Source organism: Halictus rubicundus, chromosome 12 (genome assembly GCF_050948215.1).
Source record: "Halictus rubicundus isolate RS-2024b chromosome 12, iyHalRubi1_principal, whole genome shotgun sequence".
Taxonomy (NCBI): Eukaryota; Metazoa; Arthropoda; class Insecta; order Hymenoptera; family Halictidae; genus Halictus; species Halictus rubicundus.
The window spans coordinates 3,727,674-3,751,264 of NC_135160.1; the positions used below are offsets into that span (position 1 = coordinate 3,727,674).

Genomic DNA, 23,591 nt, shown 5'->3' on the forward strand with positions numbered 1-23,591 from the left:
TACCATAATTGATGTCTGACATTGTTATTCTACGTCTCGGGGTCTAAGAGAGGGCTGAGAAATTAGGTTCGACTCAGGTTAATACCGTTTTCGTGTTAGCTTTAGTTGAGCGTGGTTCCGGGTATAACGTTTATAATGATGTAACACGGCTTGTTATTCTGGCCTATACAATGTTACAAATTATTGCGAACGAAACAATGATTAATGCCGCAAGAGACACAACCCAAGAGTGAAACAAAAGCGAACGAATTATTAAAATTGTCGAAGGAAGAGGGAAGTGCCTATGCCCTGGCTCTTGCAATTTTACAATTTTACAATTTTTAGTTTATACTAAAAGCGGACTAAAAGTTATTCTATTACATAGAGATTAAACAGGAGCCACAATTTCATAGTTGATTGATTGCAATTTTGTATCTCAAATAAATGAAAAAAACATGGTATTCGAGTTACAACCCAATACATGTATACAGCGTCTACTCGAAATATATCCAAAACACGGTTATACCCGGTAGTGGGAATAGTCCTGAGACACTTACAGCGTAGATATTTGTGACAAATATCGAGTAAAGACTATTACCAACGCGTTCGCAATTGTTTTAATTTCTGCTGTGTTCGAGCGATGCCAACAGAAATTCCACGAATTAAAATCGCCTAATTTATTTCTAAAAAGAATCCCCCTTGAAGAAATGTAATGTACAGAGACATTTCTGACTCCGCCTTTGACTCGGATCGAAGAGGACCGGAACCGAAGCATCCCTCGCGAAGAGATCTTAATTCCACCGATCGAGGGAGTGTTAGGGAGATTGTAACACTGATGAAAACCGAGAGAAAAGTCCCGGTCCAGACATGAAGAGGGAGGGGGAGAGAGATTGAGAGAGAGATCGTTAACGGACGTCGAAGACGAGCAGCAAAATACTCCCGGAATGAAGCTGTCGGACACGCGAAATGACGCGACGTTGATTTATGAAGGGTTTACAGGTCGGGATGCGGTCGACTGTGCACCCTGTAAGGTCGTAAATCTTTCGGCGAGCAGGAAGATCCCTTAAGGGGGGGTCCGGTTCGAAGACGCGGGACGGAAGGGGGCCGGAATCGCCACATCGCGGCGCACTGGCGGAAATTAACCGCGAAAATTCCGCGGTCGCGATTCGACGCACGTGCCGACCCCGGAAATTTATGAGGCGCGATCACACCCCCGTCAGGAACCGCGTTCGACCCTCATTCGCGTCGCTTCAAAACCGACGGCGAAATTTCCGAACGCGTTGTGCGATTTTTGGGGAAAATGCCAATTGCAAGATGCTAGACGTTCCTTTCAATTTTTTAATAATTTTAACGCGTTGGAAAAAACGCGACCTAAGGGTGGATCTGATATCTGACATTTATGAATTTTTTCCCAGACAACTATCGACGAGGGGGAAACAAAATTTGTTGGGCTGTACAGATACATCCTTCAGCTATGAGATGATATTTTTTAAAATTTACATTTGTGCGTTTATTTATTGCACAGCGTATAACTCGTCAACCTATTCGGCGTGCAAGTTTTCAGCGTTTTTCTTTCTGTGAGAGACGGCTAAAAATGAACCATTTTTTTTCCACAAGAGTTCATTACACAGTTTAGTAACGTATAATTCTCCATAATTGTACGATTTTGAATGCGGCTATTGTACAAGGGCTCCGGAAGCCATAATTCTTGCGTAAACCCTTTTTCCCTTGCAGGGATTACTTCCGGAACGCGTCGCGCAGAAACCGTGTTGTATTTTGCCACGAAAAAAAAAGAAAAGAATTGAGAGCACAGCGCGAGACGCGAGTAGTAATCGTGCCAAGTTTCGTTTCAATAGATCCGTTGGTTTCCCGGCAAAAAATTCTCAAAGAACAGCAACGTTTCAGCTGTCCGAAAGCGAGAGGCCGCATGAGAGTGGCTCCGCATTTGCAGTTGCAATTTCTTACTTTTTAACAAAAATAGTGGAATATTCGCGTCTCAAAGAACTTCATTACCAGCAGGGAGCATCTCCACTACGATTTTCTTGGTCTAAGTTCCCGCGGTCCCTTTTCTGAAGCTGCTTAAAAATCAGCAATCTTGCTTAGGTCACTTCTATAAACTCGAAAGGCCCCATAAGGGTGGCTCCGTAACTCTAGTTGCACTTTCTTACGTTTTGACAAAAATATTCTCGAGGTAATTACGAATCCACTGCGTCATCGTCTTCACTATGATTATCCTGGTCTAACTCTTTTCTGAAGCAGCTTGAAAAACAGGAATTTTGCTTAGGTCACTTCTATGAACTCAAAAGGTCCCATAAGGGAGGCTCTGTTGCACTTTCTTACGTTTTGACAAAAATATTCTCGAGGTAATTACGAATCCACTGCGCCATCGTCTTCACTATGATTATCCTATTCTAATTCTTTTCTGAAGCAGCTTGAAAAACAGGAATTTTGCTTAGGTCACTTCTATGAACTCAAAAGGTCCCATAAGGGAGGCTCTGTTGCACTTTCTTACGTTTTGACAAAAATATTCTCGAGGTAATTACGAATCCACTGCGTCATCGTCTTCACTATGATTATCCTGGTCTAACTCTTTTCTGAAGCAGCTTGAAAATCAGTCATTTTGCTTAGGTCACTTCTATAAACTGAAAAGGCCCCAAAAGGGTGGCTCCGTATTTTCATTTGCACTTTCTCACGTTTTAACAAAAATATTCTCAAGTTAATAACAGATCTACCGCGTCATCGTCTCTGCTATGATTATCCTGGTGTAACTCTTTTCTGAAGCAGCATGAAAATCAGTAGTCTGGCTTAGGTTAGTTCTAGGTTTCATAGCCTCGATCCTCTACTGATCCTAAGGAAGAGACATGCCTCCTATATATGCCTGGCTACTTTCAACGGGGGAAATCCTCGAATTCGAGTCGGCCATTTTAGCTACACGTATACGTACACGACGCGTGAGATCAACGCATGTCTAAGGGTCGAAAGTTTCTACGGTGGCGGGGTCGCGCGATAGTCGATGCTCGAATACAACCACAGCATCCGCAAACACCAAAAACCTTCTCGCTAAGTTCATGCTCGGGACACAATTTAAACCGTTCGAACTCTCATTCTACCAAGCGACTACGGTTCGAGCACGTTCGCTACAACAATCGTCCGCTCGACCTCCCGAACTTCTATCCGAGACACTGTATCTGTCCTTTCAATCAGCCACCGAACGGTATAATAAGAGGATTCAACCGAGAGGGCTTTCGAAGCGTTCCACGAAACTCGAGTTCATTGAAAATTCAAACTTTCGTTTCGTTGCCCACCTCTTCGTACCGTGGGAGAAGCTTAATTTTGTGGTAATGAAAAATTGAAAATTGAATGAATTGAATATTGAGATTACAAAGACGCATCCATGAGGAATTATTGAGCAAATTGATTTCTTTGGGTGTATACAGTGAATTCTCGATATATGTCGACACCTGATATATGTCGGACCCGAGCCGTATTATGTTTACACTCCTCGGCGTCCGAGGCCTCTCGAGGGTATACCCCGCGGTAGTGGGGATAATTCCGCGACATTTGTCATCGAGGTCCTGGCGACATATATCGAGAGATCACAGTATCACTAAAAAAAAAAAACGGCTACAAATTTTGATAAAGTTCACGTTATTTTTACAACGTAAATGTTTAGTGTTCCGGAAACTAGCGTTAAGAACGCGAAACGAGCACAGACAGAATATTTGAAAAACATGTCTACACGAAGTCACAGGAATTCGAAGATGGACGGAAGTGGGGAGCCAGCGAACGAGATTATTAATCAACCTAATGAAAGAAAAAATCTGAAACCGATCGCCGGACCATCGGTTTAACGATGGACGTATCGGTTCGTGTTCACGAGCTTTTTCCAGCTGGCTCGCCTAATCGTTGCAGTGCGCGTCGCCTCGAGCATCGGAACCGTGACGAAATTCATTCGACGAATCCACTCCGTTACGAGGGGGTTGTCCGGGGGTGGGTGCGGGGTTGGAGGGCGTGACGTCGAACATTCGAGACCCGGAATTCCAGCAGTCACTGCTTCCGCTCGGGTTTTCGTCAAAAGCGAACGACAGCCCTCGCGAGAACTAGACTTGGGGTTGATGAAGGGGGTGTTAGGGGTGGGGGGTTGAAGCTGAGGACGGTCTCGATTAACTCGCTGGCAGAACTAATTCTGGGGGTGGTTGGAGAGAGAGAGAGAGAGGGTGGTTGAATCTGTCTGGGGGGGTCTAGGTTGAATTCGCAGCAACTCTAAACTAACTAAAGAACACTTTCTAAAATACTCGGGCCGGGTATGCGGAGTGCTCACCAATTTCAATCTTTGTTTCGAGCTGGAAACTTTTGGGGAACCTCGCGATAATGGAGGGGACGTGGGGTGTTGGAACACGAACAACTTCCGACGGTAGTAATCTCCATTCTCGCTCGTGTCGATGGAAAGCGAGACGCGGAGAACCCTCTTCATGTTATTATAATACACTCGACGATGTGTATATATATATATATATATATATATATATTCCCGCCTCCGGTTTTCGCGTCCGGCGATTACCAGATGGCTCTCTCTCATTTCGCGAATGGAGGATATCGGTATTTAACCCCTTCGCTGTGTCGGAGAGCTCGGTTTGATACCCGATGCGATTTCTGACGCTGGAACTACCGCGAACATAGTCTGTTTCTCCGACAACGATGACCTCCGATGATCGTAATTGTACTGCGGATTTGATTTCACACGAATAACTAGGCGAAATATAAGGCAGTAGGACGATAGAGCTTTTTTCGATAGACTCGGAAAATTTTGATCTTGCGTAAACACAAATTGATAGTGTTATACGACTGCGGGTGTTTATGCAAAATAAAATTGTCATTTGTAAGAATCAAAAGCCGAATACAGGTTTCATACCTTCTCCAACAGTTCTAATAAATTGACAGTAATGTATATCTGTCAATATACTGTTTTAAATTTCGCCTATTTCTGTCATAAATGCAGAAAATGTATCTCTGTATCTCATGAAAGCGTAAAAGTCGCATTTATTCAGACTTTGGGTCGTCAATATTTTCCCGTAGAAGCATCAACACCATTTTGTCAACTGTGGAAGAAAAACCTCGAAGCAGCCATTTTTCCACTTTCTGTAGTTCCAGCATCAGCGAGCTAACGTTTGTTTGTCTTCGTACCGAGGTAAAATTTTGTACACAAAGTGGACGGTGATCTACTAGCCTGCCATAGCATTCGACTAACATGCTTGCAAAATTCATCATGCTGGGACAACTGAAAAACTATCGATTAAATATGTATATATGTATACATATATATATAAGAAAGTATCGCTCGTGTCTGTGTGAGAAACGTGAAAACCGTGGGAACGTGGGCGTTGGTGAACATCGAACAGCGAAAGGGTTAATAACTATCCAAGAATCTACATTCCGTACTGGTGTCAGCCTCGACAAACAAATATCGGAATTGTTTATAATAAAATCGTTCGATCAAAACAATCACAATTCTTTCTTTTTCTACGAAAGCAAAAGATCCTCCCCCGGGGCGAAACGGAAAGGTGAACACTCTCCACAACTGTATAATAAACCAAATGCTACTAGGGTGGGTGGGGGGATGGCGGGGGTGGATCGGCATGCAAATAATTGTTCAAGAAAGAAACGAGGGAAGTAAGCGAGAAAAAGTGAGAACAAAGATCGGCGAGAAAGAAATACTTCTCCTCGCGGTCGCCGAGTCTAAGAGTCGTGTTTCCTCGCACGAAGGGGATGAAGTGGAGGGTGTAATTAAGGGAGAGGGGAGAAGGTGGAGAGAATCGTTGTCTCTGACGATCGGTGAGCACTCCTGACCGGCGTCCAAACGAAAAACCAGTGGGAACGAAGGCTCGGGGGACGAAAGGCTGATAAAGAGAAGATTAAGGGGCCGGACGGGGGAGGGGGTTGATAATGTGAGAATAGAGAGATAAAAACAAAGAGATAACAGACAAACAACGGGCGAAGAAATGTTCACGGGCGGACCCTTAAAATTCCTACCTCCAAGGCGGGCGCTTTAGCCTGAAACACAAACGGCAAACCTGAAAAGAAGTTCAGGGGGGCCAGGGGGCGGGGGGTTTCAATTTTTCGCGCCGCGATTCGAGATATCGACGGAGTTTTTTCCTGTTTTGTTTGAACATAGTTCTGGGGCGGGATGCACGATGATCAATGAGAGGCGAGAGAAAGATGGAGAAATCAGGCGACAAAATGCAACAAGATGCCGCGCGCGACGCGACGGGTGCCATTTTCGATTGTCAAGAGACGCTTTTCGAGTACTTGGTCAAATTTCTTGGGGCCCACATTGACCCTCCAGACCACCGTTTAGCAGATATAGTACTTCTCTTGTTATAGGAATTTTTTTTAAATTATTCAGTGTCACTTTTACCTTCTGGGGGGCTTTACTTCGGCTTGGCAAACCAGACATCTTTAACTTTTTCTTTTATAATTCTCTAGATCTTGACGAAGCAATGCCGAAAATCCAATTTCGAATGTGAGGAATTCACTGATAAGAGTTTAAACACGCATAACTTTTGAACCAGTGAATTCCTCACATTAAAACTTGGATTTTTGGCGTTTTCTCGTCAAGATCTACACGATAATATGAAAAGAGTTAAAAATGTCTGGGTTGCCAATGTGAAGTTTGACCTTCTAGAGTGGTACAGTATATTTAGTGAAAGGGACACTTTAAGTGGCTCGAATTTAGGTCTTTCTAGAGTGAGTCTATAGATAGAGGGTAGTTTCACCCTCTGAACCAAAAACGTCCCTTGTTAGAACAGTGCAGGGTTCGAGGATAGATTTATCGTACTGTTTCTCTTCAACACGTTCAATCGCTTTTCGAACGATTTCATAAACCATGAAACATTGTTTCGCTGTCTCATTGAGTTCTTTTACTTTTGTGTTTAATGGAGACAATGCTGATTTTGCATAAGAATTCGCACAGTGATAATTACGTAAGCCTCCGTCAAAGGGATTGAACGTGTCAACGAAGACAGGCCATAATTCGAGAAAGACATCGCACGTGTCACGAGGTCGAACGAGTCGCGGTCATATTTGCGAACTGACACTCTCGCCGCTCTCCCTCTTCGGTATGCGACAAATAAATAAATAAAAAAAAGAAAAAGAAATTCGCGCGTGTCTATTAAAACGTTGGTGAGCAAAGCCTGGGCGAACAATTTTTTTTTCGTTCCGCCGTCAGGATTTTCGTAACGCCATCGCGTCGCCGTGCACGTTTCGACGTCGACGGTGGAGGGGGCGCGCGCAGTTCGCAAAATGAACGCGTTGCGCGAAATTAATTTTCATTCCGCACGGCGGACGCGAGCGCGAGAGCTACGGGGAAAACGACCTGTCGGGGCAAGCTCGAAAATGATGGCTGTCGTTGCCCGTTTCCTGCGACTGTATTTTTCCGATTTTTCCTGCCACGCTCCCCTGACCCTTTTATCGGGGGCTGTCTCACTTAACTTTTGTCACCTGAAATATTTTATTGCTCACGTTTCGCACGCTCGTTGGCGCAATGTTATTCCCGCTAGCTATTCGCCCGATCCGGAACACACCCCTTCGAGGAAATATCCCGGGCGAGCGGAGCTTTGTGAAACGAGCCGGATGCAGGATGGTCCAAGATTCGTTTCGGGGCGTCAAAGGTTCGCCGAATTACCCCGCCGGAGGCGAGCATGTTCGGCGAATGTTTATCCTGCGAACTCGCGCTGGGAAAAATAATGTCTCTCGGGTCTCCGACCTGAATACTCTTCCAGCAGGGCACGTTACGAGAAGTGGAAATAAGTTAAATTTGATGGAGTCAATTTTTCTTATTGTAAACGGTTTTTTACTACTTTACAAAAATCTCAGAAATGCTCGGAAATCCTCGAGTTATTTCAAAGGAAAAATTTTCTGTGCATCAATTATAAGAAATATGTTCTTAGGATCTTTAAACACGCATGGCTTTCGAACCAGTGAATTCCTCGCCTTAAAACATCGATTTTTGGCATTTTCCCATTGAGACGTATAGGATTATGTACTAAAAAGTTGAAAATTTCTGGGTCGCCAAGCTGAAGTTCAGCTCAAAAGACAATACAATCGTTGGACCATCCTGTACACACTCCTAGAAACTTCTCCCAGCATTCTCCGCAAATTTGTAAATTTCGAAGCCATTCGAAGACGGAAAAATACGCAGGAACGGGCTCGCTCGAGAGTAAAGATAGGGAGAGACTGTATGAAGAGAGTACGGAGAGACAGATAGAAATAGAGAGTGAGCGAGAGAGAGGCAGCCGGAAAAAATGGGCGAGAGCGCCGGTAGATGAAAGACCGCGGAGAACGAGATAGGAACGGCGTAATTGTTATCGGTTTCACTGCGTTTCCACGTGTGTGCAAGCCTGGCAAAACGTGTCAACTAACGTCAGCTGTTGCTTGAGGCCATTCCAGCTAAACGGGTCCGGAACAGTTGCAGACTTTAGTCAATATTTCTGTGCCTTCTTTCCTCTCTGTTCTAGTTTCCTTCTTTCCTTTTTTTTTTATCTTTACTTTTCTTTTATCTTTCGTCTCTGTTGAAACGTACCACGCGCTCTGTTCCCGTCGATCGACGCATCGATCCCGAGCCTTTCACCGTGCAACAATGAACTTTCTGTTTCGAGTATCTTCATCGCGTTTCCTGGAGGACCGTTTCGACGGAAACCGCCCTCCCATTATCCCCTCCCTCAGCCCCCGGAAAGAAATTTTAGTTTTCCCGGACGAGCACCAATTCGAGATTTTCCCGCGGAAATTCGATACTGTAGTCGTTGCTCGGTTTTTGACTTTTTCAAGCTCCAGGATACTCGATTTTTCGAGCCAGCGGAGGCCGTCCGGCGCAATTTTCTTTAACGAGAAAATCGGGGCCGATCGGTGCCCGGTTCGTTTGCCAATTAGCTCGCGATAATCTATCGGCGGCGTCTGAAAGGTGATCGATTAACCGCGGCGTTGCTCGATTTAATTAAAAACTCATTCGTCGCCGGCGGAAACAGAGCGCGGGCGACTATTTCCGTCGGAAAACCGGCGGGAACGTTTCTCTCACCTGCAGCCTGTAGTTGGGATCCTGTGTCGCTGCGTGCGCTGCTAGGAATGGGTCGTAATAAACACTGCAAAAGAAAAATCACAAGTTAGGCGTCGTCGCGGGGAAGATTCTCCGAGTGCCTTGCAACCGAATTATTAATTGTCTTCGGCGTCTCCGCGTTTTCGTTCGCTCCAAGACTCGGGCATTCAAGTCCGCTGTATGGAAGATTACTATTTCTCCATTCAAGAAAAATTCAATATTATATTATGTCCAATTTATTGAAATTATTAAAGGGAAAAAGAAGTTTCTGCTCAGGTCACCCGCATAAATGATTAATATTAACCCTTAGCACTCGAATGGCGACTATAAGGCGTCACTGAAATTTGCTATATTTGTATTTAATAAATTACTAAACATTTCAGTAGATTTTCGTATGTATAACATGAAAAAGAAATATATAGGAGGGAAATGTTCTAGGTCGGAAGAAATGTTTCGCTTTGGAGTCAAAATAGCTTCGAGTGCAAAGGGTTAAACAATGAGAGAAATTGTGCAACGGACAAGACGAAAGAGTCGAGCTCACGAGAAGGAACTTTAACCTCGAATACTGATAAAATACAACATGTGCAACTCTCCGACGCCACACGTGCAGCGTTTTTCTCCGGACGACAGATTACTCGGAGAAGAATCGAATCGATTCCGCGGAGACTTGAATGCCCGGCGTTACAAACGTCGATCGAGCTTACACTCTTATTTCCGGCGGCCATGTTTGCCCAATAATTTGACTGGAATTGGAAGCTCGATCAACGGAAAGGGAGTACGTTTCCCATTTTTCTGCGGAATTGGAAATCGGGCAACGATCGAATCGAGATTTCGGCCATCGTGGAAAGTCGAGCAACTCGTAGCTGCATTTGCGACGGAGCTCGCGATCTTCGACTTCCGCCGTCTTACGTCTCCCCGTGCCGACGATGATCGAAACCCGATTTCAGTTTCTACGATCAACGATACAGCGTCGAAGGGCTCCATCGAGCGGTTCTCTACCTCCGGGGAATATTGTTCCCTCGAATCAGCGAATGCTCGCTCCATCGCGCGAACGCGGGCTCGGAAAAATTTCTTCCTCCATTGTTTCGACTTGAGCCGGTAAATCTTTACGATTTTTCTCGAAACTTCGCGAAACACCACCCGTGGAAAAATTTTAGTCACTCGAATTTCGTCTCCTCGGAATTTAGTATAATTTTTGTCTCGATTGAAATACAACGTTTACAGTGGGTCCAGAAAGTATCAGAACTTCTGTTCCAAAAGATTGTAATAACTTCGTAAAAAAGAACCGAAAATTTGCATTCTCTGGAGAGAATTTGGAGTGAAAGGAAAATGGAGACACGCTTTTATTTTTACATTTTACGAATTGAAAATTGGTACATTTTTTCGCTATTAGATCTCCATAGATTTGAAGATTGAAAAAACTTAGTTTAGTTGTCTTTTCTACGGTGTACTGATAACTCTGTAGTACGGTAGAACCTCGTTTATAGTAACTGTTATTACCTCGTCCTCCATTTTTGCCCCATAAAACCACGCGAAAAAAGTCGGGCATCGATTTACAAAATCTCGTTGCGAAGGTTCAATTTACAAATATACAATGGATTCAGTTAGAAAAAAAAAAATTTTCCGATACTTTCAGAAACGTTTCACCGGAGGGGATTTTCATTGTAAAACATTTTCGAATAAAACGGAGATTGTTTAATGGAGAAAGGTAAGGCGAAAATAGAGGCTTCAAGCTGAAACGTGTCCAGATTTACAGTTGTGCGATTCTTTTTGAAAAAGTTATAGCAGTTTCGGAGACTTTTTGGAGCCAGTGTAGATTTTTTCTGGAATAAAATTGCGCCTTCTGGTCAATGAAATAGTAACGAGTTTAGAGCTCTGTCGGCTCTATCGGACGCAAGGACAAACTTTCTCGTCCATCATAGTCAGCCGTCGTTAGCTCGATTCGCCGCTCGTTATCGGCGTTTTCCAGCAAAGTCAACAAAAATTCATAAATCAAATCGTGCGGGATCCTCCGTCTGAAAGCGCGTCATAGCAAATCGGCGAACCACGATCGACGATTCTCAATGGTGAATGAACGAGTCGAACCTGTCGCATGTCGCTGACCCGTGAATCATGCTGCCGGTAACGTTACTCTCTTCGTTCATGAATAATTAAACATGTTACCCTAACGCTACGCTAGCAAACCCATTTTATCACTTACAGAATCGCCTAGTTAATTCATATCTCAGTGTACACTATCTTTTCAATTTATATTATTTTATTGTGTTGACACAGTTTTATAATTTATACGAGAAAAATTACAAGTCAGCCGATTTTACTTCTCACGCATAATACATTTTTCCAATTGATCCTGGATTCATAGATACAAAATAAAATTCTGAAAAAATTCTTCCACATTCTCAAAATTAAAATTTCACTGGGAAGCAGGTTCAGACATTTGCAAAGAAACGAGAAATGAATAAAAAGAGGAAGAGCGCCGTTCTGCTTGCGCTCTTTCGGCCAAGATGTCTCCGCCGGCGGAATTTCATATCGAACTCCTCGCGATTCTAACCCTAACGAACCGAGACCCTCGGGTTCGTAGTTCTTCGTGGTTCACCGGCCGCGAGATCGCGATTTCAGGAAGAGGATAGCGCGCGATCCTCGGTAGCTGGAAGAGGATCGGGTCGCGATTGCGGCTAGCAATTACGTTCGTTCTCTCTGGGAAAGCGGGGGAAAAGAGGGTGCTCGTGCCGGGTTCGGATGCACAAAGGTGCGGATGCGCTAGAATCGGTGCATGCGGGCGCAGTGGTTTCGACAGGCGGGCTCTAACGAGCCGAGGCACGTGCATCGCGCGGGTTACTCGACGCGCGCTGGGTTTCGATGACGCCCGATGATTCTCGAGCCTCTCCGCCGCCGGCAAATTGACCGAATTTTTCCGCGACAGGCCCGGCCGACCCGAAACCGACCAAATAAGAAAGGTTAGTGACTGCATCGTATTGTCTAATAAACAGACTGCGGATCATAATGCAAAATAAAAATTATTGGCGTCAACACAAATAGAAGATTCGTTCTTCCTTTTATAATTTTAATTAAATGGCTGAATCTGGTACATTCGCGTTCTTAACACTAGGTTTACGGGACCCGTCAAAATGGCGGGTTCTGGTACTTTTAATTTGAAATTATTAAGATTCTACGGACGCATACGTGAGAAATTATTTAGCAAATTTATTTCTTTGAAAATACAGTGGTTTCTCTATATATGTCGCCAAGGTCTCGATGATCAACGTCGCGGAATTATCCCCACTACCGCGAAATGTGAGTGTAAACATAACACGGCTCGAGTGTATCTCCTGGACGATACATGACGCTGGCAAGACCCGTGTTGTGGACATATATCGAGAATTCACTGTATCGTTAAAAATGTGGGTAGCACGTTCGTGTAATTTTTATAAAGTAACGCAGAATAGTCACTTTCAATGCTCCGTAAACCCAATGTCAAATTATTTTGCTTCGTCCGCTGTTGTGAATAGTATTTTTGTCATAAACGCATAAAATCCGCAGCCTACTGACAAAGATTTTTCCCAGCACACTGTCGAGCGACCCGTCGCGTTTCGAAGCGTTCCGTGAAGTCCGAGGTGTTTCTCAGGCGACCTCGAGGAGTCCGCAGGAGGTCTACTTACGCAGGTGCGAAGGGATGCAGGGCCGTGGCCGCGGCTGCAGCTGCAAGCGGCCCTGGATTTCTGGCTAGTGCAAGCGCAGCTGCGCTCGTCGGGAAGGCTGCCCTCGCAGCGCTGACTCTGCCTCTCTGGATGGCGACTCCTCTCAGTGCTGCAGCTGTAACAACACACAGAAACGCACATGCCAATGCAAGCCTACCTTCTCTTGTTTCACGGTGAGTGGTCCCCGGTCCAAGGTCGTTTCGCTGGTCTGGGAGCTGCGGGCTTTTCACATACTAAATTTGCACGAGTCGACGGCGACGAGACGAGGACCGTTTCTGAGACTTGGTACCATTGCTCTCCACTATGTTCACCCTGAGCCATTACCTTAACGTAGCAATTCAACCCTCAATTACCAATTGGTATGGTTGATTGTCCGATAGTCAGTTAAAAGTGATGAATAGACTGCGGATTTTATGTATTTACGAGGAGCTGGTACAATTTCAAAAGCTTCAGAAAATGTTAATGTCCTATCTCCAACTTGTTAGGATTATTGCAATTTTTATTTCGCATAAAGAGCCGCAGTCTAGTGCTCAAGTTTACCCAATGGCTTTTTCGAGAGTTTCCATGAAAAGATCAAGGCTGGCTGGGTGAACAGTGGATCACTCGGGGTAGATCTTGTTAGGGGATCTTTCTGGAGCGACGAACGTAACCACGACACGTAACCATCCACATTTCATCCCTGGAGACTTGTCACTGTTCCAGCAGGACCCGCGACTCATTAAACAGTAAATTGAGATCTGGATTGGAGCCTGGTTCGAGCTTCTGAAAGCTCGTCGAGTCTCTGCGAGACCGAATCAACGACTCGTGTAAACATGTCTCTAAATCCACGACACAGAACCAGAACCTACAGATCTGAAAAGACTGGATCTAGATCTCGGCTGTATCCAGTTCGCGACGACCATCTTTGATCACGGATAACGTTTCGTTGCTTGCAGGAAGCCGAGCAAAGTTAAAGTGGCTCCCCACGGCTGAAAGAAGTTTGCCGAACTAAAAGAAGAGGTCGAGGACCCGAAGAAGTATAACAAACTGGGCTGGCTTCGACAGTCGGGAGCAGATATCGAAGCAAACGGATCTGTAGACTCTTGGCGACGGTGTTACGCGAGAAATCAAAACCGTCTAGAAAATGGTACCGCATGTCTGAAGAGACGTGCGCACGGTGTCAAGAACGAGAGGACGCTCCGACGAGGGGCTCGTCTGCTGAGAGGACCTGCGAAAGTATAAATGAAGAGGACTCGCGAAACACACCCACCACGTCCGCCAGAGAGACCGGGAATTTGCACGTTTACTTCTTGACGGTGACCCCGAAGCCGATCATGAAGTCCCCGGGGACTCTCGCAGGGACTCCGCAGAGGCTGAGGCCGTTCAACGTTAGGTTCCACGAGGACGTTAGTACCACGGTGGAACGACCTAGAAGACGACAGCCGGGGATACTCGAAAATCTGCGGAAGTGCACCGAGTCATCATTGGCCAGGCTGTTGATTTGCGTCGTCTTCGGCATATTGCTACCTTGCATGCTGCTATACGTGAGCGTGCTGTACTACCATTCCGACCTGGAGACGAAGCAGACGGAGGAAAAAGTGACCTGACGACTCCGACGACGGAAACCCTAACGACTCTTCAGGGTCCGATCAAGACGATTTAATTGGGGGACGACGCAAATCCGCGCGAATCAGCCCTGGATCCGTCGCGGCTGCTGCGGATCTAGAGGAGGAGAGATAAATCAGTTCGGAGAGTCTCTGTGCAGCATCTTTGTAAACAGGAAGTCCACTGTCCGAGGAAACGATCTGATGCCAAGAGGTCCTCGAATTGCAGGAAGATCCAGTTTCAATTCCAATTTCATTAGAGCTGGAACAGCGTGCCGGCTGCCTCGTCAAGGATACAAATCTACCGTCTGTAGATTAAGAGAAGGGGAGATTTATATTGGGGGATGACTTCTTGAAAGCACGCCTGCTGTCCGCGGATTCGGAGAGAGAGAGAGAGAGAGAGAGAGAGAGAAAGGGGAAGATTAATGATAGAGGATGGCTTTCCGAGGAAGTCTGCTATCTCCAGGCTGGAAGAAAGAACGCAGTATGAAGCAGGTTCACCTGGGTGGAACTAGTTTTTAGATATGAACTGGTCGCTGAAGCTGGGAAAGATAACTTTAGGGTGTTGAAACGTGAACTACCTTAGGCAGTGGTAATACCAATCCTGGTGAGATTAGTCTTCATGTAGGTTAAAGAAGTTGAAGATGGAGGAGATAACTCTGCTTCTAAATCACCTTGAACAGATCCTTGTGCTTCTAATTAGAGTGGCACCAGTCTTCGGAAGAACTGGGTTTCTAAACCTGAAGAGTTAGTGTAAAGTAGGTCCCTATAGTAGATTCTTGAAGACCCTGGTGTCTTCTGGTGGCCTTTGAGTTCCTGGCGTTTCTAGTTCACACGAAACGTCTTCCGAAAGCTACAGTGATTTCTCTATATATGTCGCCAAGGTCTGCATGATAAAGGTCGAGGAATTATCCCCACTATCGTGGGGTACGAAGCTCGAGAGGCCTCGGAAAATCTCACACACCGATCACATCTCAGCACAAATCGCAGTCCTAAACGTTCGCAGCAATAAATCCGAGCGCCGACAAGATGGCGTCCCATTACCTTGAATTGGAAACACAGCCTGAAAGTGCCCGCGGCGTTCCGATCGAACTGCGTGCGAACGATCGACCCGAACGATCTTCCGGTATCGGAAGAGCACGAAGAAGAAGAAGAAAAAGAAGAAGAAGAGGCTGGCGTATTGAAGGGAAGCGATCGAGGATGGCCGCGAGTTTCTCGGAGTCCATTGACGATCCCTCGTAAAAGGGACGGAAGCTTTTCTCGTCCGGCGGCGATTGTTCGAGCAACAATTAGGAGAAGATCGGGCCCCTCCGTCTTCAAGAACGTCGCGCGCGTCTACGCGATCGATCGCGAATAAAAACTGATGGTTTCTGTGCCTACCTTTTGTCGTCGTTGATCGAGCGTCGATCGTTCTCGATCGTTCTTCCCGATTGCGCTCGCGCGGGTCCGCGTCTGTCCCGAAGAGATCAAGAGACCTCCGCCATTTTCCACTCTTTCCGAGAGGATCGAAGAGATTTATTCTTCTTTTTGTTTCTTTTTCTTTTTTTGTTTTGAGATGCCAATTGCGTCGTTCGAGAGGAATCGACGACTCGAGTCTCTTCAAGGCGCAGACGACCCGCCGCGGCGATTAGTACGAAGAAAAACATACTCTGGTTAGGCTAGAGAGAACTGGGTACAACGAGCAACAGTAACAACAACAATCAGCAACAACAACGGGAGTGGTAAACAGTCAACTACCGTGCAAAGTGGCCGCACGTGGGTGTGTTAGGCCGCGCGGACGTTAACGATCATCCTGCTTCAAGGACGTTCAGGATATCCGCCGGATGTCGGCGACGATGTTTCAAAGGGTGCGGAAAGAACAAGACTAACAGCGTGATGCATTTACAGCAGGCACATTCCAAACACGTGGGCTCTTACGGGGTGGTGAGTGTGTTAGGCGACGGTACTTAAGTACTATGATCTGTGGTCCAAGGCTTTCCGAAATTAAAAAACAATTGATCGTCGAGCTGGAAGTAGATACGTCTTTCCGCAAAGTAAAAATTTTGCGTCAAACCCAAAGTCGCTTGCACAAGTAAGACACGAAAGCATTCGTTTATCTCTTTGTTAACACCTAAAAATTTTAATTTTAACTCCCGGTCATTTTTCAAGAGTCAAAAAAATTCTAATCTCTCGCACGACTGAAAACAATGCGGAACGTCAAGAGAATGTACGTTTAATTTATGAAACGGTTTGAAAATAATGCACAATATTATCAAAAATACTTATTTTTGATAATATCTATTTTTAAAGTATTTACTTTATTTCTTTTTGAGTTTGCTAACAAACGTACCAATTAAAACGTTCAAAAGCGTGCCGAGCGAAGCGTTGAAAAAGCGTTTATTTGACAGCGACTTTTATTTAATACTCGACCAATTCGGAGGCGCGGCCAGTCGCGAACAGCAGTTTAATGTCGGATTATTTTTTGACGGATCGTGAACGAAATTTTAATCAGCAACAACAATCTCGATTCGCGCGGTCGTGTTGGATTTCATGATCGGGTTCGCGGTGTCGAAACGAGTCTGATCCGAAACTCAGGACACGTCCGCCTTTCATCGAGTTCCACGAGCGTCGCGTGGCCCCAATTAACGATAATTAATTGATCGACCCGTCGCGATTTCGGGCTCGGGAAAATCAGTTTCGCCGCGGGCTCGAGCGTTCGACAATGGGAACGCGTGCGTCCCGTTTTCCATCGAATCCCCCCAAAGATATCGCGGACAATATTTTCCGGAAATTAATAACATTCTCGTCCGCGGAAGATTAAAATTGTATTCCGATCGAAAAGAAACAAACGAACTTTCGAGCTTCGTATTGATCCCCTGTCTTATTAATCCGACACGTTACGAAGATATTTAACGATCACGTGCATTTCGCTTCGAATATTGGACTGTTTATTTATTTACATCTGGTGTTGATTAAACTGCAATGAAAGCGCCTGTCGGACGAGATTCGACACGATAAGAATTTAATTAATGAACTACTGTAAATTATTCACGCGGTCAGATGTAATTTGCAGAATGTCGCTGATAAGCTTTCGCGTGATTTCAATCTTCGTAAAACGGGAGGAAAATTTCAAAAGAAAATTCTAATCACGCTGTACTTGTAATTAAAAATCAAGCGGTACGAACGACGTTAATGGTTTCAACTAGTTCAAAATGATGCGACATCATTCTAGACGTTATTACTGTTTCGCATTCCGTCCAAACATTGTAAACGTAAGTGCACGCAAATCTGCGGTCCGCTAATGACCAATTAAAGCGGATGCGATCACGGATAAAGTCACTCGAAAGAAAAGGGCAAACAAAAATACGTAATTTCTCTCCTGCCAAGAAACTGTTTAAAATAATACAGGCCTGCGCCCTACCGAGCCCTTAATAGACCTGATATTAATTGTAAACTGAACACAGTCACGGAATCCTAAAGTACAGGATAGAAAATCGCCATCGTCGTATCTTCGAGCCCGGTTAGCGTTCGGAACATGTTCGGCCCGCGATTTTCGAGCGGAGAAATCAAAATAAATTTCTACAGCCTTCGGCCACAGATCGATGATCGTCGCGTCGCCCTAAACGGCGCTCGGGTGTCGCTAATTATGTGAGAAAGGACAGTCGATGATGCGTGCCCCAGAGAGACGGGTGAGTGCGGCGTGGGTGTGGGTGGAACATAACACAGGGGAACACATATAAAAGGCGGAGCGAAACGGAGAAATAGAGAAAGACAGAGAGCAAAATGGAGAATAAGAAAAACGAACAAAAAAAAAAAAAAAAAGAAATCGCGTCCAGACCGGTAACAATGCAACCCGGTGCTCTGTTTTTCCGTTTCCGGTGTCTCGTTTCGAGGAGATCCCTTCGTCGCTGCGTGATCAGATCCATTCTCTTGGCGAACGCGGGGAATACGTGTTTCCAGAGGGAAAACAAGGCCGAAGAAGAAGAAGTAGTAGAAGAAGATCGAAAGGAGAGATTGGAAGAGATCTTGGGGAACGGTCTCCGCGAGAGATTGCCTCTTTAATTGCGGACCATGATTCCGTTGCCAAAAGCGTCTCGGACAGGTCACCGAACCGCGGCCAAATCGTTTCCGCGAGATCCTGCGCGCGAGACAATAGAGAGACGCCTGCGTTCGACGTTCCCTTACAGTCGCCAGGATTTGTTCGATCTTCGGGGTTTTTTGCTCGACTTCCGATACCGTGGAATTCTTGAAACGCCGATCGTCGAGGGACACGCATTTTCCCAGAGTTCGAACCGCGAAGCCCGCGTTTCAGCGGCTCGAGGAAATCTCTTAAGGGGGCCGGCAGGCATTTGGCCTTGACTGTCACGCTTTTTTTCTAGACATTTTACGTCTTAAATAAGTAAGCAATCAATTAAAAATGCATACCACCGTGTTCGTACGTGTCTCTGCTACGTCTGTCCAGAGCCTTGTTTTCGATACGAACACTAAATCTCTCGAGATTAAGAGAATCTCTCTGCAATATACGTATATGAACTTGCAAGGGTCAAGATCTTGGCAAATTGACGCTTCAATGTTGCAATGAGCAGTTTAAAAGTTGTCACTTGTGTTTCCTAAAAGTCCAATCTACGTTTGTATAGAGTCCAAATCGCGAATTTCTACCTCATCGCGGAGTAATTTGTAATATTCGGCAGAAAACACGCTTTCTGAAGCAAGTATGACATCACAAGATGGCTGCCGCAGAGAGATTCAGTGTTCGTATCGAAAAAAGAGGCTCTGGACAGACGTAGCAACGTAGCGACGTGGTGGTATGCATTTTTAAAATGCATAAAATGTCTAGACAAAAAGGTACAGCGTAACATAGCGTGACAGTCAAGGCCAAAAGCCTGTCGGCCCCTTTAATTTCGACTGACTTCCGGTGCCGGTCCGCGTGCCGAGAGAAGAAGTGTCTCCTCGTCTAGGCTCCTTATTTGAACAATTATCTTGCTCCGCGGCTCGCGGGAAACTCGATTATTCCGTTCTACCGCGGACAGCCTGACGGATCCGCTCCTTCTGCTCGATTCTACGGAGTCCACTCTGTTTCCCAGCATTCTCTGGCTTTTCTTTCGCACGATATTTCGAATACCTTGCTTGAAGGAAAAATTGACGGGCATTTTCGGTGTCCGAATTTTCACCAGAAATGTTTCCGGGATCGTCACAGTGTATGCTAACACTAAACCTACCACCGACGGTCGAAATAACCGGTTCCAGATTTTTTATTTTAGAATTACTGAAATTATAGAGGTGCTCTCCTGGGAAGGATACATCATGCACTACCGCTCAAAAGTATCCGGACAGTCCGCGGTGGATACGTGGATGATATTTAATTTTAGCGCAGTATTCGTAAGTTCCACATACGTAATTTTTAATTTAACACTTTGAACGGCCAACTAGAAACCCCAAAAATTTCGTAAAATCAAAGTAAGATATTTAATGAAATAAAACTTGCCAAAAATTAAATGTATGATACTGAGTAATCCTCCAACTTTCTTGCATGTTACAGATATCCTAATCAAGTTTAGTACAATGAATATATCAACGTAAAAATTCATTTTAAAACCTGCACAAATAATTCCGTCACCCAAATATGGGTGTTAAAACGTTAGATATTTCATAAGAATCTAATAAAAATCGACAATAACGTTTATGCAATGCTAATACAAATTTCACAAGTGTCCGGATACTTTTGAGCGGTATTGTACATTTAGGAGAGCATGTACTATAGTAGTAACCGCAGAAAATCCAAATAGCTTCAATCTCGTCATTTTTTTAACCCGTTAAACGCCAGAAATCAATCCCAGAAAATCTCGCAAAGTCAGTGTAATTTAATTAATGAAACCGAAACTAGAAATTTGAAATGTACTCTAGGGGATGCTGTCTTAACCCTTTTGGATTCCAAAGATCCTAATAGAATTCGGTTTATCTGGATATGTCACGATAAAAATGAATTTCTAAACCTAGTCAAAAATATGGCGACATGTATTGGTTGCTTTTGAGGTAGGCAGGTTTAGCGTTGAAGTGACCGAGGAGGAATATTCTTAAAATTTGTCAAGTTCGAAAAACATTTTTATCAGAACACGGGAGCTCCTCAATTTTGAACGAGCGAATAATTTTTCGAAGCATCCGCAAAGAGGATGGTTCTCAGAGACACTGTTTTCTCTCAATACTTGAGAACGAGTATCTACGGGGTGGGAGGTTGAACAGGGTTGAAGACGGTCGAGAGGGTTGTGGAAACGGGATGGTGTGTCGTGCTGGTTTCGTTAAATCTCGCTTGTCAACTTCCGGGGGTTGGGATTATGAAAAGTCTCTGTACCTTCGTCTCGCTGCCGCCCTAGGTGCAAGTACGAGGGGTGCAGCTGCAGGGGATGGTGTGACCGCGGCTGCGGCGACCGCTGCAGCTGCAGCTGCCGATGGTGCCGCTGCCCCCAGCCAGCTCCACGGCATGGCCGGCAACCTGTATCCTGTTTTGTGTCAGAAATTGTTAGCTTGTCACATCGGCCGACGACTTCAACGATCATGTCGTTCGCGTCGCGTCCGCATCGATCCTCTTTTTTTTTCACACCGCCGTGGATCGCTCTTAAAAAATAAATCAAAATAAAATCTACGTTGCTCCCATGACCGAGAACAGGACTTACAACTTTTGTCGATCATGCGTGCAATCCAAAATCATTCGAAATACAGTGATACAGTGAATTCTCGATATATGTCAACAACGCGACGTTTATCGTCCAGGCCTCGGCGACATATATAGAGAAAGCACTGTAGATTATTTTCTGTTTTTGATCCACGGCGGTGATCGAGGAAAATGGCAGTCCGTCGCCAGGAATTGCACGATCTTGTACAAATTGTGCGTCGTGAATTTTTATGCAAGATTCGAACGAAATGAAGTATCGATAAAATGTTTGATCAGTTTTTGCCAAGGATAAATACTCACGATCGCGTACGATCTTGCAGGAACTGTTACGATTCTGGCGTTCCTGGTGTCAGTTAGCGAGTTTACGCGTTCGAATAGTTTCGTGAAGTGACTTCCGTTTAACCCTCCGTGTGCTATGCCGGAGTCATTCGTGACCCGTCGCGGTGGGGATAAATTTCATTCCGATATAAGACGACGCTTTTTAATTCGAGATAAGAATTTCTTCGTTCGAAATACGAAGAAAGCCGGTCCCGAGCGATCGTGTTATATCGAAAGAAAACTGTGGCGAAATGTTATCGGCGTGGGTCAGAAATGACTCCGGCACAGGCCGGCTAGAACTCGCAGGAGTTCGAGTGTTAAACATCGACGTTCTGTTGATTCTTTTCACGTTTCGTTTCTCCTTCTAGTTTTTTAATGAAATCTCGCGGTGTGTTTGTATTATTAACCTGTTGACCATCGAGGCCCTCGTCTCCACCTGTATCCATGATCTCTGTACGATTACTGAACAAATTTTTCAGATAAACATGAAAATGTACAGAATGTTCCAAGTGTCTTCAATTCTACAGGTTTTCTGATAAAAAGTGCTCTGATACGAAGCATTCTAGTAATGAAGGTATTCATTAAAATTCTAGAATTACTAAATATAAAAGGAAAATAATTAAATACCTGTAGTATTTGTCAAATTTTAGTAGTAACGTTTCAAGGCCAGTAATGTTTAAGTGAAACGTTTCATGGAAGATTGAAACATTACTCGTTGTGATATTTTTCGTTTGAAACACTTCGGTGTGGAAGGACTCGATTGTCGGTCACGCGACCACTCAATGGTTGAAAAGGGTTTGCTCCCTCGATTGGAATTTTGTTTATCGACGCGACGGCCGCAGGTAGAAAAAAGTCAGCCGGTTAACAGGTTAATGAAGGAACCGAACACCGTTCGGCCGGTTCTCGTCGGTGAATCGCAGACGAGTAACACGAGAAACAGCGTAACCGAATATCGAAACGGATTAAACACCGGCGCGTATTCAAATTTCATGCAAAGCCCCCGTCCGAAACCATCCTCGTCCTATATCCGGCCTTCCGGTTCGTTAGGAGCGATATTTCGATACGGGATTTATCAAATCCAGCGGTCTCCGGCTTAATTGCTAATTTCGTGGCCGAATTTTTCACCGTTCGCACACCTCCTTGCTAAATCCCACCTAAACGAGCGCCGCGACGCGACAAAATTCGATCGAGATACCACACAGGAAAATTCGAAAACGTTCAAACCCCTCCCGGATTTCGAGAATCGGTAACGAATCGAGTCGGACGAACTCTCATTTTTTTTTCTCGATCCCTGCTTCCTCGATTATCCGGTTTATTTACGTAACTTCGAGTTCGATACTCGATAAATGGAGGGCTAATCGAGTTCCGACCGCGCGAACCCCGACGGATCGCAATTATCGGACGATTTTTATTTACTGCGTTCATTTTTTGCTACTTTTCAGCAGAGAGAGAGAGAGAGAGAATTCAGTTTTTTACCCGGCGCCGCGAGCCGAAGGGCTTCCATGGTGATTAAAATCCCAGCGATTCTCGCACGAGAACGATCGATTATTAATTGGACTGTTAATTGACTCGATCTCGCACGGCGTGCGAGATTTATTCCGTGCGATATTGTCCGGCCACGTGACCCGTCCGCTAATCACCGCTGTAATTGTTCATTGATTCAATGGCGCTGTAAAACCGACGCACTCCCTCGGGTACCTGATTTCACTTTTTATCGCGAGGGAGGATTGTGGGGTCTCGATCGAATTATATCGCACCCGATAAATCACTATTCTTTTAATTGAGCTCGTTTGTTCATTAGGAACTGTGGAACAGATACTGCACCCTGTAGATTTAAATTTTATTCAATAGCTTTTTAATGATGAATTAAAAAATACTTTAACCCTTTCGTCCCGAGCGGTACACATATGTACCAGCACACATGTGTACCACCTTTCACCCCCTACCCCCACAGTGATAGGAAAAATTTGAGGGTGAAAACCTATTACTTTTAGTCCAACTCACACATCCATTGCACTGTAATTGTTAAAATTTCAATTTCTATATTCAGGGACGAAAGGGTTAAACGTATTAAACAATATTCCTATTATCAGTATTAATTTCAAAAATCGTTTATATCCTGTTGAATAATTTCAACGTACTTAAATTATTACTCACTGGTTGCTACACGTTGTATGGCAGTTTACTCACTGGTTCTACAATAAATTTTGCTGTCTGTAAATGCAAATTATACGTTAAAAATTGCTCTAAAAGATCGTCTACTCGTATCCTGTGCC

The 23,591-nt window shown here is 44.8% G+C and overlaps 1 protein-coding gene across 12 annotated transcripts in view; it reads right to left on the bottom strand.

Annotated features, from left to right (window-relative positions):
• LOC143359946 (RNA binding protein fox-1 homolog 2) overlaps positions 1 to 23,591 on the bottom strand; it is a 437,182-nt gene that overhangs the window by 20,272 nt on the left and 393,319 nt on the right. For 4 of the 12 annotated variants that reach the window (XM_076798373.1, XM_076798374.1, XM_076798378.1 and 1 more), the window contains 3 exons: positions 12,727 to 12,880; positions 9,050 to 9,113; positions 8,398 to 8,424 (listed from right to left, as the gene is read on the bottom strand). In XM_076798373.1, the coding sequence (XP_076654488.1) occupies positions 8,398 to 8,424; positions 9,050 to 9,113; positions 12,727 to 12,880 (245 nt within the window). Of the gene's footprint in view, positions 1 to 6,009; positions 6,031 to 8,397; positions 8,425 to 9,028; positions 9,114 to 12,726; positions 12,881 to 20,676; positions 20,825 to 23,591 lie in introns of all 12 variants that reach the window. The other 8 variants (XM_076798379.1, XM_076798370.1, XM_076798368.1 and 5 more) reach the window with 7 other exon arrangements.